Source organism: Pelodiscus sinensis, unplaced genomic scaffold (genome assembly GCF_049634645.1).
Source record: "Pelodiscus sinensis isolate JC-2024 unplaced genomic scaffold, ASM4963464v1 ctg156, whole genome shotgun sequence".
NCBI lineage: Eukaryota > Metazoa > Chordata > Testudines > Trionychidae > Pelodiscus > Pelodiscus sinensis.
In genome coordinates, this window is record NW_027466003.1 from 16,815 (window position 1) to 35,455 (window position 18,641).

Here is an 18,641-nt window from a genome sequence, read left to right on the forward strand (position 1 = left end):
CCCGTCAGGCAGGCACCAGGCCCCGTCCGGCGCCCAACTCAGCACCACAGCCCAGTTTGATTCATCTTTTATTGAGGGGAAGCGCCAACAGGCCCACCCAGCCACAGGGCCCCCCGCGGCCCCCAGCCCCGCCACAGGGCCCCACATGGCCCCCCAGCCACAGGGCCCCCCGCGGCCCCCCGGCCACAGGGCCCCACATGGCCCCCCAGCCACAGGGCCCCCCGCGGCCCCCAGCCCCGCCACAGGGCCCCACGCAGCCCCCAGCCCCGCCACAGGGCCCAGGTGCATGGGAAGAGCAGGTGCCAGCTGGGCCCGGCCGCCACTCGCACCTCAGGGCCTGGACATGGGAGAAGGGCGCAGCTGCTGACGCCACAGGGCCTGGCCGAGCTCCGCGCAGCTACCGCTGGTGCCTCAAGGCCTGAATGTGGGAGAGGAGTAGTCCAGCCAGACAGAGCTCAGCACAGCCGCCGCCGGCACCACAAGGCCCGGCCAGACCAAGCTCGGCCGCCGCTAGCGCCACAGGGCCCAGCCAGACTGAGCTCAGCCCAGCCGCCGCTAGCGCCACAGGGCCCAGCCAGACTGAGCTCAGCCCAGCCGCCGCTAGCGCCACAGGGCCCAGCCAGACTGAGCTCAGCACAGCCGCCGCTTGCGCCACAGGGCCCGGCCAGACTGAGCTCAGCACAGCCGCCGCTTGCGCCACAGGGGCCCGGCCAGACTGAGCTCAGCACAGCCGCCGCTGGCGCCACAGGGCCCGGCCAGACTGAGCTCAGCTCAGCCGCCGCTAGCGCCACAGGGCCCGGCCAGACTGAGCTCAGCCCAGCCGCCGCTGGCGCCACAGGGCCCGGCCAGACTGAGCTCAGCCCAGCCGCCGCTGGCGCCACAGGGCCCGGCCAGACTGAGCTCAGCCCAGCCGCCGCTAGCGCCACAGGGCCCGGCCAGACTGAGCTCAGCACAGCCGCCGCTGGCGCCACAGGGCCCGGCCAGACTGAGCTCAGCACAGCCGCCGCTGGCGCCACAGGGCCCGGCCAGACTGAGCTCAGCCCAGCCGCCGCTGGCGCCACAGGGCCCGGCCAGACTGAGCTCAGCCCAGCCGCCGCTGGCGCCACAGGGCCCGGCCAGACGGAGCTCAGCACAGCCGCCGCTGGCGCCACAGGGCCCGGCCAGACGGAGCTCAGCACAGCCGCCGCTGGCGCCACAGGTCCCGGCCAGACGGAGCTCAGCACAGCCGCCGCTGGCGCCACAGAGCCCGGCCAGATGGAGCTCAGCACAGCCGCCGCTGGCGCCACAGGGCCTGGATGTGGGGGAAGGGCAGGCGGGGGCTGAGGCTGTGGCAGAGCCGGGGGTCGGCGGAGCGCCCGGTGCGCAGGGCGCAGAGCAGGGCGACCTGGCAGGGCTCCCGGCAGGGCTCGCGGGGCGGGTGGCCCTTGTGCAGCAGGAACCAGAAGCGCTGGAAGAGGCGCTGGTCGGCCTGCAGGCGGCGGATGAGCTGGTCCCAGTCGGCCGGGAAGACGCTGGGCAGCCCGTAGGCCTCGCGGGCGCCGTAGAGGCGCTGCCACCGGGCCACGGCCCCCGGAGCGTTGGCCTCCGTCAGGTTGAGGATGAAGGTCTCGTGGTCGAGCACCATGTGGGAGCTGCCGGGGTAGTCGCCGTCCAGCTGGTAGACCCGGTAGCCTGGGGGCAGGGGAGCAAAGCGTCACACCCAGCCAGCCCCACACCCCGCCCCCCACCCTTCCCCCCACTCACCAGGGTTGAGGTTGATGTAGGTGGTGACGCTGGGGGCCACGAAGGCCACGGAGACGGGGCGCGTGAGTGTCTCCTCGTCATAGAACATCTCGAACTCGTCCACGTGCGTGTGCCCGAAGAACTGCGCCGCGATGGTGCCCTCGAACCTATTGTGGGCAGAGCCGGGTGTCAGGGGCCCTTGCTGGGCCCACGGGTGCTGGCGGGGGTGAGCCAGTGACCCTAGTGGGACAAACAGGGCACTTCCGGCATTGCGCTCGGGTCTGCCTCAGTTTCCCTCTGCCTCGCTCACCAGCCCATTCCCACCAGGCGGGAAGCGCAGGGCCCTGGGTCCTTTGGAGAGGAACAGCTACGGCACCCGACAGGAGCGGCCATGGGGCCTGGCAGCGGAGCGGGGGCTGGGCTGGGTCCAGGGGACGCCAAACTCACTGGGGAGAGGGGTGTCCCTGCCAGGCGGGTGGGGGAGGGGCGCCCAGGGCAGGGAGGGGCTGGAGAAGCCGGGGTGGGGGCCCACCTGTTGACGATGCGGTAATAGTTCCAGCTCCAGCTCTTCAGGCAGTGGGCGGGGGGGATGTGCCCGATGACGTGCACCTGGGACAGCAGCAGGTGAGAGCAGGGAACCCCCCCAGCACCCGCCGGAACGCCCCCTCCCCCGACACACCGCTACCCGCCCCCCCCAAACACCCGCCGGAACACCCCCTCCCCCGACACACCGCTACCCGCCCCCCCAAACACCCGCCGGAACACCCCCTCCCCCGACACACCGCTACCCGCCCCCCCAAACACCCGCCGGAACACCCCCTCCCCCGACACACCGCTACCCGCCCCCCCAAACACCCGCCGGAACACCCCCTCCCCCGACACACCGCTACCCGCCCCCCCAAACACCCGCCGGAACGCCCCCTCCCCCGACACACCGCTACCCGCCCCCCCAGCACCCGCCGGAACGCCCCCTCCCCTGACACACTGCTACCCGCCCCCCCAGCACCCGCCGGAACGCCCCCTCCCCCGACACACCGCTACCCGCCCCCCCAAACACCCGCCGGAACACCCCTCCCCCGACACGCCGCTACCCGCCCCCCCAGCACCCGCCGGAACGCCCCCTCCCCTGACACACTGCTACCCGCCCCCCCAGCACCCGCCGGAACGCCCCCTCCCCGACACACCGCTACCCGCCCCCCCAAACACCTGCCGGAACGCCCCCTCCCCCGACACACCGCTACCCGCCCCCCCCAAACACCTGCCGGAACGCCCCCCTCCCCCGACACACCGCTACCTGCCCCCCCAGCACCCGCCGGAACGCCCCCTCCCCCGACACACCGCTACCCGCCCCCCCAGCACCCGCCGGAACGCCCCCTCCCCCGACACACCGCTACCCCGCTCCCCCCAAACACCCGCCGGAACGCCCCCTCCCCAGACACACCGCTACCCCCGCCCCCCCAAACACCCGCCGGAACGCCCCCTCCCCAGACACACCGCTACCTGCCCCCCCAAACACCCGCCGGAACGCCCCCTCCCCCGACACACCGCTACCCCGCCCCCCAAACACCCGCCGGAACGCCCCCTCCCCCGACACGCCGCTACCCGCCCCCCCAAACACCCGCCGGAACGCCCCCTCCCCCGACACACCGCTACCCGCCCCCCAGCACCCCGCCGGAACGCCCCCCTCCCCCGACACACCGCTACCCCGCCCCCCCAAACACCCGCCGGAACGCCCCCTCCCCTGACACACCGCTACCCGCCCCCCCAGCACCCGCCGGAACGCCCCCTCCCCCGACACGCCGCTACCCGCCCCCCCAAACACCCGCCGGAACGCCCCCTCCCCTGACACGCCGCTACCCGCCCCCCCCAAACACCCGCCGGAACGCCCCCTCCCCCGACACACCGCTACCCGCCCCCCCAGCACCCGCCGGAACGCCCCCTCCCCCGACACACCGCTACCCGCCCCCCCAGCACCCGCCGGAACGCCCCCTCCCCCGACACACCGCTACCCGCCCCCCCAAACACCCGCCGGAACGCCCCCTCCCCCGACACGCCGCTACCCGCCCCCCCAAACACCCGCCGGAACGCCCCCTCCCCCGACACACCGCTACCCGCCCCCCCAGCACCCGCCGGAACGCCCCCTCCCCCGACACACCGCTACCCGCCCCCCCAAACACCCGCCGGAACACCCCCTCCCCTGACACACCGCTACCCGCCCCCCCAGCACCCGCCGGAACGCCCCCTCCCCCGACACACCGCTACCTGCCCCCCCAGCACCCGCCGGAACGCCCCCTCCCCAGACACACCGCTACCTGCCCCCCAGCACCCGCCGGAACGCCCCCTCCCCCGACACACCGCTACCCGCCCCCCCAGCACCCGCCGGAACGCCCCCTCCCCCGACACACCGCTACCCGCCCCCCCAAACACCCGCCGGAACACCCCCTCCCCTGACACGCCGCTACCCGCCCCCCCCAGCACCCGCCGGAACGCCCCTCCCCCGACACGCCGCTACCCCGCCCCCCCAAACACCCGCCGGAACGCCCCCTCCCCTGACACGCCGCTACCGCCCCCCCCAAACACCCGCCGGAACGCCCCCTCCCCCGACACGCCGCTACCCGCCCCCCCAAACACCCGCCGGAACGCCCCCTCCCCTGACACGCCGCTACCCGCCCCCCCCAAACACCCGCCGGAACGCCCCCTGCCCCCGACACACCGCTACCCGCCCCCCCAGCACCCGCCGGAACGCCCCCTCCCCAGACACACCGCTACCCGCCCCCCCAAACACCCGCCGGAACGCCCCCTCCCCAGACACACCGCTACCTGCCCCCCCAGCACCCGCCGGAACGCCCCCTCCCCCGACACACCGCTACCCGCCCCCCCAGCACCCGCCGGAACGCCCCCTCCCCCGACACACCGCTACCCGCCCCCCCAACCACCCGCCGGAACGCCCCCTTCCCCGACACACCGCTACCCGCCCCCCCAAACACCCGCCGGAACGCACCCTCCCCCGACACATACCGCTACCCGCCCCCCCAAACACCCGCCGGAACGCACCCTCCCCCGACACACCGCTACCCGCCCCCCCAAACACCCGCCGGAACACCCCCTCCCCTGACACACCGCTACCCGCCCCCCCAAACACCCGCCGGAACACCCCTCCCCTGACACACCGCTACCCGCCCCCCCAGCACCCGCCGGAACGCCCCCTCCCCCGACACACCGCTACCCGCCCCCCCCAGCACCCGCCGGAACGCCCCCTCCCCCGACACACCGCTACCCCCGCCCCCCAGCACCCGCCGGAACGCCCCCTCCCCCGACACACCGCTACCCGCCCCCCCAAACACCCGCCGGAACGCCCCCTCCCCAGACACACCGCTACCTGCCCCCCCAGCACCCGCCGGAACGCCCCCTCCCCCGACACACCGCTACCCGCCCCCCCCAGCACCCGCCGGAACGCCCCCCTCCCCCGACACACCGCTACCCGCCCCCCCAACCACCCGCCGGAACGCCCCCTCCCCCGACACACCGCTACCCGCCCCCCCAAACACCCGCCGGAACGCACCCTCCCCCGACACACCGCTACCCGCCCCCCCAAACACCCGCCGGAACACCCCCTCCCCTGACACACCGCTACCCGCCCCCCCCAGCACCCGCCGGAACGCCCCCTCCCCCGACACACCGCTACCCGCCCCCCCAAACACCCGCCGGAACGCCCCCTCCCCCGACACACCGCTACCCGCCCCCCCAGGACCCGCCGGAACGCCCCCTCCCCCGACACGTCGCTACCCGCCCCCCCAAACACCCGCCGGAACGCCCCCTCCCCCGACACACCGCTACCTGCCCCCCCAGCACCCGCCGGAACACCCCCTCCCCCGACACGTCGCTACCCGCCCCCCCCCAAACACCCGCCGGAACGCCCCCTCCCCCGACACACCGCTACCCGCCCCCCCCAGCACCCGCCGTAACGCCCCCTCCCCCGACACACCGCTACCTGCCCCCCCAGCACCCGCCGGAACGCCCCCTCCCCCGACACGTCGCTACCCGCCCCCCCAAACACCCGCCGGAACGCCCCCTCCCCCGACACACCGCTACCCGCCCCCCCAAACACCCGCCGGAACGCCCCCTCCCCCGACACACCGCTACCCGCCCCCCCAAACACCCGCCGGAACGCCCCCTCCCCTGACACGCCGCTACCCCGCCCCCCCAGCACCCGCCGGAACGCCCCCTCCCCCCGACACACCGCTACCCGCCCCCCCAGCACCCGCCGGAACGCCCCCTCCCCCGACACACCGCTACCCCGCCCCCCCAGCACCCGCCGGAACGCCCCCTCCCCCGACACACCGCTACCCGCCCCCCCCAAACACCCGCCGGAACGCCCCCTCCCCAGACACGCCGCTACCCCGCCCCCCCAGCACCCGCCGGAACGCCCCCTCCCCCGACACGTCGCTACCCCGCCCCCCCCAAACACCCGCCGGAACGCCCCCTCCCCCGACACACCGCTACCCGCCCCCCCAAACACCCGCCGGAACGCCCCCTCCCCCGACACACCGCTACCCGCCCCCCCAAACACCCGCCGGAACGCCCCCTCCCCTGACACGCCGCTACCCGCCCCCCCAGCACCCGCCGGAACGCCCCCTCCCCCGACACGCCCCCTCCCCTGACACACCGCTACCCGCCCCCCCAGCACCCGCCGGAACGCCCCCTCCCCCGACACACCGCTACCCGCCCCCCCAGCACCCGCCGGAACGCCCCCTCCCCCCGACACGTCGCTACCCCGCCCCCCCAAACACCCGCCGGAACGCCCCCTCCCCAGACACACCGCTACCCGCCCCCCCAAACACCCGCCGGAACGCCCCCTCCCCCGACACACCGCTACCCGCCCCCCCAGGACCCGCCGGAACGCCCCCTCCCCCGACACGTCGCTACCCCGCCCCCCCAAACACCCGCCGGAACGCCCCCTCCCCTGACACGCCGCTACCCGCCCCCCCCAGCACCCGCCGGAACGCCCCCTCCCCCGACACACCGCTACCCGCCCCCCCAGCACCCGCCGGAACGCCCCCTCCCCCGACACACCGCTACCCCCGCCCCCCCAAACACCCGCCGGAACGCCCCCTCCCCAGACACACCGCTACCTGCCCCCCCAGCACCCGCCGGAACGCCCCCTCCCCCGACACACCGCTACCCGCCCCCCCAAACACCCGCCGGAACGCCCCCTCCCCAGACACACCGCTACCCGCCCCCCCCAAACACCCGCCGGAACGCCCCCTCCCCAGACACACCGCTACCTGCCCCCCCAGCACCCGCCGGAACGCCCCCTCCCCCGACACACCGCTACCCGCCCCCCCAAACACCCGCCGGAACGCCCCCTCCCCCGACACACCGCTACCCGCCCCCCCAAACACCCGCCGGAACGCCCCCTCCCCTGACACACCGCTACCCGCCGGAACGCCCCCCTCCCTGACACACCGCTACCCGCCGGAACGCCCCCTCCCCCGACACACCGCTACCCACCCCCCCAAACACCCGCCGGAACGCCCCCTCCCCCGACACACCGCTACCCGCCCCCCCAAACACCCGCCGGAACGCCCCCTCCCCTGACACACCGCTACCCGCCGGAACGCCCCCTCCCCCGACACACCGCTACCCGCCCCCCCAAACACCCGCCGGAACGCCCCCTCCCCTGACACGCCGCTACCCGCCCCCCCAAACACCCGCCGGAACACCCCCTCCTCCGACACACCGCTACCCGCACCCCCAAACACCCGCCGGAACGCCCCCTCCCCTGACACGCCGCTACCCGCCCCCCCAAACACCCGCCGGAACGCCCCCTGCCCCCGACACACCGCTACCCCCGCCCCCCCAGCACCCGCCGGAACGCCCCCTGCCCCCGACACACCGCTAACTGCCCCCCCCAGCACCCGCCGGAACGCCCCCTCCCCTGACACACCGCTACCCGCCCCCCCCCAGCACCCGCCGGAACGCCCCCTCCCCTGACACGCCGCTACCCGCCCCCCCCCCAGCACCCGCCGGAACGCCCCCTCCCCTGACACGCCGCTACCCGCCCCCCCAGCACCCGCCGGAACGCCCCCTGCCCTGACACACCGCTACCCGCCCCCCCCCCCAGGACCCGCCGGAACGCCCCCTACCCCCGACACACCGCTACCTGCCCCCCCAAACACCCGCCGGAATGCCCCCTCCCCCGACACACCGCTACCCGCCCCCCCAGCACCCGCCGGAACGCCCCCTCCCCCGACACACCGCTACCCGCCCCCCCAAACACCCGCCGGAACACCCCCTCCCCCGACACACCGCTACCCCCGCCCCCCCCAAACACCCGCCGGAACGCCCCCTCCCCCGACACACCGCTACCCGCCCCCCCCAGCACCCGCCGGAACGCCCCCTCCCCCGACACACCGCTACCCGCCCCCCCCCAGCACCCGCCGGAACGCCCCCTCCCCCGACACACCGCTACCCGCCCCCCCAGCACCCGCCGGAACGCCCCCTCCCCCGACACACCGCTACCCGCCCCCCCAAACACCCGCCGGAACGCCCCCTCCCCCGACACACCGCTACCCCGCCCCCCCAGCACCCGCCGGAACGCCCCCTCCCCCGACACACCGCTACCCGCCCCCCCCCAGCACCCGCCGGAACGCCCCCTCCCCCGACACCCCGACACACCGCTACCCGTCCCCCCAGCACCCGCTGGAACGCCCCCTCCCCTGACACGCCGCTACCCGCCCCCCAGCACCCGCCGGAACGCCCCCTCCCCCGACACACCGCTACCCGCCCCCCCAAACACCCGCCGGAACACCCCCTCCCCCGACACACCGCTACCCGCCCCCCCAAACACCCGCCGGAACGCCTCCTCCCCTGACACACCGCTACCCACCCCCCCGAGCACCCGCCGGAACGCCCCCTCCCCCGACACGCCGCTACCCACCCCCCCCAGCACCCGCCGGAACGCCCCCTGCCCCCGACACACCGCTACCCGCCCCCCCAAACACCCGCCGGAACGCCCCCTGCCCCCGACACGCCGCTACCCACCCCCCCCAGCACCCGCCGGAACGCCCCCTCCCCCCAGCCAGCCCCCCAGCCAGCCCTCCTCACCTTCTCCTGCTGCTCCTCTGCCGCCTGCAGCACCCCCACCAGCCACTGCAGCTGCCCCGCCGGGTCCGTGGCGTTGATGAGGAGCCAGAAATTGGCCTCGGAGCAGAGAAGTTCATGTTGAGGGAGACGAGGCGCAGGCCGGGGCGCAGGCGCAGCGTGTAGAAGCCCCCCACCCTGCGGGCGGCAGTGTGAGGGGGGCCGGCGGGGGGAGGGGTACGCCCACCCTGCGTAGACCTCATAGCCGGCCCCCCTCCCCCAGCCAGCCCCCCTCCCCGCAGCCAGCCCCCCAGCTGGCCCCCCTCCCCGCAGCCAGCCCCCCTCCCCGCAGCCAGCCCCCCAGCCGGCCCCCCTCCCCCCAGCCGGCCCCCCTCCCCGCAGCCAGCCCCCCAGCCGGCCCCCCTCCCCGCAGCCAGCCCCCCTCCACGCAGCCAGCCCCCCAGCCGGCCCCCCTCCCCGCAGCCAGCCCTCCTCCCCGCATCCAGCCCCCCAGCCGGCCCCCCTCCCCGCAGCCAGCCCCCCTCCCCGCAGCCAGCCCCCCAGCCGGCCCCCCTCCCCACAGCCAGCCCCGACAGCCCCCCTGCCAGCCCCCCTCCCTGCATCCAGCCCCGACAGCCCCCCAGCCAGCCCCCCTCCCCGCAGCCAGCCCCGACAGCCCCCCAGCCAGCCCCCCTCCCCCCAGCCAGCCCCCCAGCTGGCCCCCCTCCCCGCATCCAGCCCCGACAGCCCCCCAGCCAGCCCCTCTACCCCCAGCCAGCCCCCCAGCTGGCCCCCCTCCCCGCATCCAGCCCCAACAGCCCCCCAGCCAGCCCCCTCCCCCCAGCCAGCCCCCCAGCTGGCCCCCCTCCCCGCATCCAGCCCCGACAGCCCCCCTCCCCGCAGCCAGCCCTCCTCCCCGCATCCAGCCCCCCAGCCAGCCCCCTCCCCGCATCCAGCCCCGACAGCCAGCCTCCCTCCCCCCAGCCAGCCCCCCAGCCAGCCCCCCTCCCCGCAGCCAGCCCTCCTCCCCGCATCCAGCCGCCCAGCCAGCCCCCTCCCCGCATCCAGCCCCGACAGCCAGCCCCCCTCCCCCCAGCCAGCTCCCCTCCCTGCATCCAGCCCCCCAGCCAGCCCCCTCCCTACATCCAGCCCCACAGCCAGCCTCCCTCCCCGCATCCAGCCGCCCAGCCAGCCCCCTCCCCGCATCCAGCCCCGACAGCCAGCCCCCTTCCCCACAGCCAGCCCCCCTCCCTGCATCCAGCCCCGACAGCCAGCCCCCCTCCCCGCATCCAGCCAGCCCCCCTCCCCACAGCCAGCCCCCCAGCTGGCCCCCCTCCCCGCATCCAGCCCCGACAGCCCCCCAGCCAGCCCCCCTACCCCCAGCCAGCCCCCCAGCTGGCCCCCCTCCCCGCATCCAGCCCCGACAGCCCCCCAGCCAGCCCCCCTACCCCCAGCCAGCCCCCCAGCTGGCCCCCCTCCCCGCATCCAGCCCCAACAGCCCCCCAGCCAGCCCCCCAGCTGGCCCCCCTCCCCGCATCCAGCCCCGACAGCCCCCCAGCCAGCCCCCCTCCCCGCAGCCAGCCCTCCTCCCCGCATCCAGCCCCCCAGCCAGCCCCCCAGCCAGCCCCCTCCCCGCATCCAGCCCCCCAGCCCCCTCCCCACCTGAGGGTCTGCAGGGCCTCGGGGGGCAGCCAGCCCTGCCAGGCCTGGGCCATGGCCTCGTAGAGCCAGGCGGAGGACTGGTTGCCGTGCACGTAGGGCGGGGGGAAGCCGTTGACGGGCGCCGCCTCGTGGTTGCCCACGGCGGGGTACACGGCCAGGGGCGCCAGGTGCTTGCGCAGCAGGGTGCTGAGCGTGCGCAGCGCCCGCAGCTGGTCGGCCCGGCTCTGCTGCCAGACGTCGTGGGCCGGCAGGTCGCCCGCCCAGTAGGCCAGCTGGAAGGGGGGGCCGCGGGCCAGGTGCTGCAGCAGGTGCTCGATGGTGTGCAGAGGCAGGTCGCACCTGCCGTACTCGCCCCAGTAGCCGGCGCCCGCCCCGCCGGGGCCCGGCTCCCCCCGGCAGCACAGCGGGTCCTTGCAGGCGGGGTCGCTGCCCGGCGCGTAGGCCCGGTCCCAGTGCAGGTCGGTGAGGAAGAGCAGGCGGGCGGTGGGGGCGCCGGGCGGGGGCGGCGCGGGCGGCACCACGGGCGGCTTGGGGGCGCCGGGCAGCGTCACGTTCCAGTCCGCCAGGATGTCCCAGTGCCCGCAGCGGGCGCCCACCAGCAGGCCGCAGATCTCCTCCGGCCGCAGCACGGAGCGCACCCAGGCCGACACCACGTCCTTCTCGAAGAGCCGCACGGCGTCCCGGCACACCGCCGGCCGCGCCAGCCGCAGCGCCGTGCACACGCTCGCCGCCAGGCGCCCGAGCCGCTCCTCACTGGGCTCCATCTGCAACAGGCACGGAGCCCCTCAGCGAGCGCAAACCCTGCGAGGGGCCTGGCTACTGAGCCTGAGCCCCCGACGCCCCCGGGCGCTCGAGTGAGAGCCGAGGAACCAGGCGGCCGCGCCTTTCCGAACCCTGCGCCCCCCTCCTCTGCCCCCTCTGGGTGGGGCACAACCCCTGCACAGGGGCTGCCAGCAGCTCCTGCCCCGCTTCCTGGATGTTCCCCTCCTCCTGCCCCCCTCAAGTGGCTTGATCCCCAGGCCCCTCAATGCCGGTCCCGGCTCAGCCCTGGCCTCCCCCTTTGCCCCTTTCTAGTGCCCGCACAAAGCCCCCGGCAGAGTCTGACAGAGCTGGTGGGGTGGAGCAGGGCGTGGGGCGCAGGGCAGGGCGCGGGGCGGGGCAGGGCAGGGAGCGGGGCAGGGCAGGGCGCGGGGCACAGGGCAGGGGGCGGGGCACAGAGCAGGGCACAGGGCAGGGCGCGGGACAGGGCATGGGGCGGGGCAGAGAGCAGGGTGCAGGGCACAGGGCAGGGGGCGGGGCACAGAGCAGGGCGCAGGGCACAGGGCAGGGCGCGGGACAGGGCATGGGGCGGGGCACAGAGCAGGGCACAGGGCAGGGCGCGGGACAGGGCATGGGGCGGGGCAGAGAGCAGGGTGCAGGGCACAGGGCAGGGGGCGGGGCACAGAGCAGGGCGCGGGGCACAGGGCAGGGCGCGGGACAGGGCATGGGGCGGGGCACAGAGCAGGGTGCAGGGCACAGAGCAGGGGGCGGGGCACAGAGCAGGGCACAGGGCAGGGGGCGGCACAGGGCAGGGCGCGGGGCGGGGCAGGGCGCGGGGCGGGGCGCAGGGCACGGGGCGCGGTGCAGGGCAGGGCACAGGGCAGGGCAGGGCAGGGGCTTCAGCAGCCCCAGGTGCACGCTCGGGACCTCTGGCTTGAGCAAATTAAAAGCCCCTTCTGCATATGGCTGTCCGCCTGTGCGCGCCGTGTGTCCGCCTGTGCATCTGCCTGCGTGCGCCGTGTGTCCGCCTGTGCTTCCGTCTGCACGTGTGCCGTGTGTCCGCCTGTGCATCTGCCTGTGCTTCCACCTGCACGTGCACCGTGTGTCCACCTGCACCTGCTGTGTGTCCGCCTGTGCATCTGCCTGAGCGCGCCATGTGTCCGCCTGTGCTTCTGTCTGCATGTGTGCCGTGTGTCCGCCTGTGCATCTGCCTGTGCGCACCGTGTGTCTGCCTGTGTGCCTCGTGTGCCCGCCTGTGCTTCCGTCTGCCCGTGTGCTGTGTGTCCACCTGTGCACGCCGTGTGTCCGCCTGTGCATCTGCCTGAGCGCGCCATGTGTCCGCCTGTGCTTCCGTCTGCACGTGTGCCGTGTGTCCGCCTGTGCGTCTGCCTGTGCGCACCGTGTGTCCGCCTGTGTGCCTCGTGTGTCTGCCTGTGCTTCCGTCTGCACGTGTGCTGTGTGTCCGCCTGTGCGTCTGCCTGTGCGCGCCGTGTGTCCGCCTGTGTGACTCATGTGTCCGCCTGTGCTTCTACCTGCACGTGTGCCGTGTGTCCACCTGCACCTGCTGTGTGTCTGCCTGTGCATCTGCCTGTGTGCGCCGTGTGTCCGCCTGTGCTTCCGTCTGCACGTGTGCTGTGTGTCCACCTGTGCGTCTGCCTGTACGCACCGTGTGTCTGCCTGTGCTTCCACCTGCACGTGCACCGTGTGTCCGCCTGCACCTGCCGTGTGTCTGCCTGTGCATCTGCCTGCGTGCGCCGTGTGTCAGCCTGTGCTTCCGTCTGCACGTGCGCCGTGTGTCCACCTGTGCGTCTGCCTGTGCGCGCCGTGTGTCTGCCTGTGCTTCCACCTGCACGTGTGCTGTGTGTCCACCTGTGCGTCTGCCTGTGCGCACCGTGTGTCTGCCTGTGCTTCCACCTGCACGTGCACCGTGTGTCCGCCTGCACCTGCCGTGTGTCTGCCTGTGCATCTGCCTGCGTGCGCCGTGTGTCAGCCTGTGCTTCCGTCTGCACGTGCGCCGTGTGTCCACCTGTGCGTCTGCCTGTACGCGCCGTGTGTCTGCCTGTGCGCGCCATGTGTCTGCCTGTGCTTCCACCTGCACGTGCGCCGTGTGTCCACCTGCACCTGCCATGTGTCTGCCTGTGCATCTGCCTGCATGCGCCGTGTGTCTGCCTGTGCTTCCACCTGCATGTGCGCCGTGTGTCCACCTGCACCTGCCGTGTGTCCGCCTGTGCATCTGCCTGCACGCACCATGTGCCCACTTGTGTGTGCCATGTGTCCACCTGCACCTGCCGTGTGTCCGCCTGTGCATCTGCCTGCGCGCGCCATGTGTCCACCTGCGCACCCCGTGTGTCCGCCTGTGCTTCCGTCTGCATGTGTGCTGTGTGTCCACCTGTGCATCTGCCTGCACGCGCCATGTGCCCACTTGTGTGTGCCGTGTGTCCACCTGCGCACACCGTGTGTCTGCATGTCGTGTGTCCGCCTGTGCTTCCACCCGCACGAGCCGTGTCTGCTTGTGTGTGATGCGTGTCCACCTGCACCTACTGTGTGTCGGCCTGCACGTCTGCCTGCGAGTGCCATGTGCCCACTTGTGTGCCATGTGTCTGCCTGTACGTCCGCGTCCGCGTGCCATATGTCCGCCTGTACATGCTGTGTGTCCACCTGCGCGCGCCGTGCCTTAGACCCACGACGTGCACGAACCCGACACGCAGATGCACAACGTGCACACGCGAGGCTCAGTCTGCCTGTGGGTCTGTCTGTGCAAAGCCTGGTGCTCGTGTCCCACTCTGCTACCTTCTTCCCCTCCCCCCCGCCGGCTCTGCCCCGTGTCCGGCAGCAAGGGGCTCGCCCCCCAGCTCCGCCCAAGGCAGGTTCAGTGCGGGCGGGGCGCAGGGCAGAGGCAGCACCACTGCGCATGCTCGAACACCCCGCGTCGCGTTCACCCCCCACGCAGCACCTCGCTCCCAGGAGCGGGACAACCCCGGGGCAGCCGGTTCGGGGCTGGGTCGGACCCTGGCTCAGAACCGCCCCACGGGGCGCCCGGCCTGACACTTCCGTTGCCTGCCTCAGTTTCTCCGGGTCAGGAGAGTCCGGGGCGGGGAGGAGCCCGTGTTCCCGGTAGAGACTTGGGCGCTTGTGGGGCGGCCTCACCCCGCGGGGGGGGGGGTCCACGGGGGCAGGACCGCACACAGCAGTAAGCGGCCAGCCCGCGCCCGGTCCCCTCCCCACCGCACCCAGCCCGGAGAGTCCCCCCCCCCCGCGGGGCGGCCCGAAGCGGCGGGGACGGGCGCTACCTGCACGCCCAGGTCGACGGCGGAGAAGAGCAGGCGGCAGGCCGGGCAGCTCAGGTTCCGCCAGCCGAACTGCGCCCCCGCGGCCGCCAGCTGCTCCCCCAGCGGCGCCGGGCCCCCGGGGCCGGGCCGGGCCGAGCCGAGCCGGGCCAGCGCCCCCAGCAGCAGCAGCAGCAGCAGCAGCCAGGCGGCCCGGGCCATGGCGAGTCCCCGGCGCAGCAACCTCGCAGCGCTGCGCCCCGCCCAGGAAGCGCTGCGCCCGGGCAGTCCCGGCTCCGGACCGCCCCCCCGCGCAACCAGCCCCCCCAGTGCCGCCTCCGGCCGCCCCGCCCCCCTCCCTTTGGACGGGGAACCCGTCGGGGGGGGGTTAGAACCGCCCACCTGTGTGTGGGAGTAGCTGGGGGGCACAGGGAGCACTGGGGTGTGTGGGGGAGGAGGGGAGATGGGTTATAACCTCTCCCCTGTGTAAGGGGGGCTGGGGGGCACAGGGAGCGCTGGGGTGTGTGAGGGGAGGTGGGGGATGGGTTATAACCTCTCCCCTGTGTAAGGGGTCTGGGGGGCACAGGGAGCACTGGGGTGTGTGAGGGGAGGTGGGGGATGGGTTATAACCTCTCCCCTGTGTGAGGGGGGCTGGGGGGCACAGGGAGCACTGGGGTGTGTGAGGGGAGGTGGGGGATGGGTTATAACCTCTCCCCTGTGTAAGGGGGGCTGGGGGGGCACTGGGAGCACTGGGGTGTGTGAGGGGAGGTGGGGGATGGGTTATAACCTCTCCCCTGTGTAAGGGGTCTGGGGGGCACAGGGAGCACTGGGGTGTCTGAGGGGAGGTGGGGGATGGGTTATAACCTCTCCCCTGTGTGAGGGGGGCTGGGGGGCACAGGGAGCACTGGGGTGTGTGAGGGGAGGTGGGGGATGGGTTATAACCTCTCCCCTGTGTGAGGGGGGCTGGGGGGGCACTGGGAGCACTGGGGTGTGTGAGGAGAGGGGGGGGATGGGTTATAACCTCTCCCCTGTGTAAAGGGGGTTGGGGGGGCACAGGGAGCACTGGGGTGTCTGAGGGGAGGTGGGGGATGGGTTATAACCTCTCCCCTGTGTAAAGGGGGTTGGGGGGGCACAGGGAGCACTGGGGTGTCTGAGGGGAGGTGGGGGATGGGTTATAACCTCTCCCCTGTGTGAGGGGGGGCTGGGGGGGCACAGGGAGCACTGGGGTGTGTGAGGGGAGGTGGGGGATGGGTTATAACCTCTCCCCTGTGTGAGGGGGGCTGGGGGGCACAGGGAGCACTGGGGTGTCTGAGGAGAGGTGGGGGATGGGTTATAACCTCTCCCCTGTGTGAGGGGGGCTGGGGGGCACAGGGAGCACTGGGGTGTCTGAGGGGAGGTGGAGGATGGGTTATAACCTCTCCCCTGTGTGAGGGAGGCTGGGGGGCACAGGGAGCACTGGGGTGTCTGAGGGGAGGTGGAGGATGGGTTATAACCTCTCCCCTGTGTGAGGGGGGGCTGGGGGGCACAGGGAGCACTGGGGTGTCTGAGGGGAGGTGGAGGATGGGTTATAACCTCTCTGTGACGTAGTGGGGGTACTTGCTGGGCTGTGGTGACCCCTGCTGTCTGGAGCAAGACCCAGCAGGGAAAACCTCACTAGGCAGAGGTAAGGCCAAACTTGTTGAACCAGGGGCCAGACACCCCCCATGGAGAGGAACAAAGGAAGGTGGATGCTGCCCTGGCTGGGGGGCAGGGCTGGAAGGGAATTTAGTTAGTTACTGTGGGAAAGCATGGAGGAGAGCCTAGGAGAAGGGGCTGGAGTTTAGGGGCCCAGTCTCCCCCATCTCAAGGGGGCCTGAGGCATCCTAGCCCAGCTCTGTGACCAGATTCCATCTGTGCTGTGCTGTAACCTGGAGAGGCAATAAACTTCCTCTATTCCACCGGCTGGTGCAGTCTGTTTGTGCCATTTCGGGGTGCAGGAGACGGGGAACCCCCAACGCGCCGTCACACCTCTCCCCTGTGTAAGGGGGCGGGGGGGCACAGGGAGCGCTGGGGTGTGTGAGGGGAGGGGGGATGGGTTATAACCTCTCCCCTGTGTGGGGGGGGGGGGGGCTAGGGGAGCACTGGGAGGTCTGGGGGGCAGTGGGGAGTTTTTCTTTCAGACCTAATTTGAGCCCCTCAGTCATGGCCCCAGACATTTCCTGGTACGGGTGCTGAAGGATCCGACCTGGGGCCAGGCACAACTCGACCTGCTGCTCACAAACAGGGAGGAACTCGTGGGGGAAGTTGAGGTGGGTGGCGCCCTGGGAAGCCCTGATCCCCAGCTAGTCGATTTCAGGATCCTGACAAAAGGATGGTAAAGAGCTCAGCAAAAAGCACCTGGACTTCAGCAGAGCAGCCTGTGGCTCCCTCCGAGAACTGACGGGCAGGATCCCCTGGGATGTAACGTGAAGGGGAAGGAGTCCGGGAGAACTGGCAGGATTTTAAAGAAGCCTTGTTAAAGGCACAGGAAGAAACCAGCCCGATGTGCAGCAAGAAAAGCAAATATGGCAGGTGACCAGACTGGCTACTGGGGACATCCCTGATGAGCTTAAACACAAAAAGGAAGCTGACAAGTGTGGAAACTTGGACAGATGACTGGGGATTAGTATAAATATATTGCTCGAGAATGCCGGGCAGTCAGCAGGCAGGCGAAAGCACAACTGGACTTGCAGCTGGCGAGGGATGTGAAGGGAACAAGAAAGGTTTCTACAGGCATGTCAGCAATAAGAGGGTGACCAGAGAGGGGGTGGGGCCCCTAATGGATGAGAGAGGTAGCCTAGTGACAGACGATGTGGGGAAAGCTGAAGCACTCAATGCTTTCTTTGCCTCTGTATTCACGGACAAGGTGAGCTCCCAGACTAATGCACTAGGCAATGCAGTATGGGAAGGAGGCGGGCAGCCCTCGGTGGGCTAGGAACTACTTAGAAAAGCTAAACTTACACAAATCCATGGGCCCGGATTTAATGTGAGGGTACTGAGGCAGTCGGCAAAGGCCATTGCGGAATTATCTTTGAAAAGTCGTGGAGATCGGGAGAGATCCCGGGTGACTGGAAAAAAGCAAATGTAGGGCCCATCTTTAAACAAGGGAAGAAGGACGATCCAGGGATCTATAAGCTGGTCAGTCTTACCTCGGTTCCTGGAAAAATCATGGAAGGGATCCTTAAGGAATCCATTTTGAGGCACTTGGATGAGAGGAAAGTGATCAGGAATAGTCAACGTGGATTCACAAACAGCAAGTCGTGCCTGACCAATGTGATTAGCTTCTCTGATGGGGTAACTGTCTCTGTGGACATGGGGAAGTCGTGGACTTGACCTACGTTGATATATCTTGACTTTATCAAGGCTTTTGATACGGTCTCCCACAATATTCTTGCCAGCAAGTTAAGGGATTGTGGATTGGATAAATGGACAGTAAGATGGATAGAAAGAGGCTAGAAGGCCGGGCCCAGCGGGTAGTGATCAACGGCTCGATGTCAGGTTGGCGGTCGGTTTCTAGCGGAGTGCCCCAAGGTTCGGTTCTGGGACCGGTTTTGTTCAACATCTTTATTCATGACCTGCATGAGGGGGTAGATTGTGTGACAGGCCGGGCCGGGTCTGGGCACCATTCAGGGCGTCCCCTCAGGGCAAATTGCTCAAAACCAGGGCTCCTTAAAGCCCCAGACTTGAGACCTTTCCCAAACAGGCCACACACCAGTCACACCGAGCGCTTCAGCTGCCAATCCGGCCAGCAGGAACCTCGCGAGCAAACCCCTCAGACACCCCGGCTCCCCCTGTGCTGCAGTCAGCCCTGGGCCTAGCACAGGGGAGGGGTTCTAGGACCCGATCTCACCTACCCCCAACAGCTCTTTCTGGTCCCAGGGAACCAGCCCCAGATCCCCGGTCAGTTCACTCTGGATCCTCCCCACAAGACCCCGCCGGGCCCGTCCTGTAGAATCCACAATCTAAAGGTTTATTAAGAGAAGAAAGAAAAGGCGGTGAGTGAGGTTCAGGAGAACACGTCACACGCTCCAGTCTCCCAGTTCTCGATGCAGGCTCTCAGCAGAGATGTTTCAGACGGCCAGCTGAGAAGTCCCTGGCGCTGTGCCGTAGTGGGGGTACCCGACGGCTTTC

The 18,641-nt window shown here is 71.7% G+C and overlaps 2 protein-coding genes across 2 annotated transcripts; one reads left to right on the forward strand and one right to left on the reverse strand.

The window, feature by feature from the left end:
• Positions 1 to 55: 55 nt before the first annotated feature.
• On the reverse strand, positions 56 to 14,795 carry SMPD1 (sphingomyelin phosphodiesterase 1). The gene is given in 7 exon segments (XM_075918016.1): positions 56 to 1,671; positions 1,744 to 1,889; positions 2,255 to 2,331; positions 8,830 to 8,934; positions 8,937 to 9,003; positions 10,468 to 11,231; positions 14,517 to 14,795. Coding segments are annotated over 7 exon segments (1,767 nt in total). The 5' UTR covers positions 14,715 to 14,795; the 3' UTR covers positions 56 to 1,261.
• On the forward strand, positions 12,077 to 14,469 carry LOC142825872 (uncharacterized). Its single transcript, XM_075918017.1, has one exon. The coding sequence runs from the start codon at positions 12,737 to 12,739 to the stop codon at positions 14,342 to 14,344; it is 1,608 nt and encodes a 535-aa protein (XP_075774132.1). The 5' UTR covers positions 12,077 to 12,736; the 3' UTR covers positions 14,345 to 14,469.
• Positions 14,796 to 18,641: the final 3,846 nt, after the last annotated feature.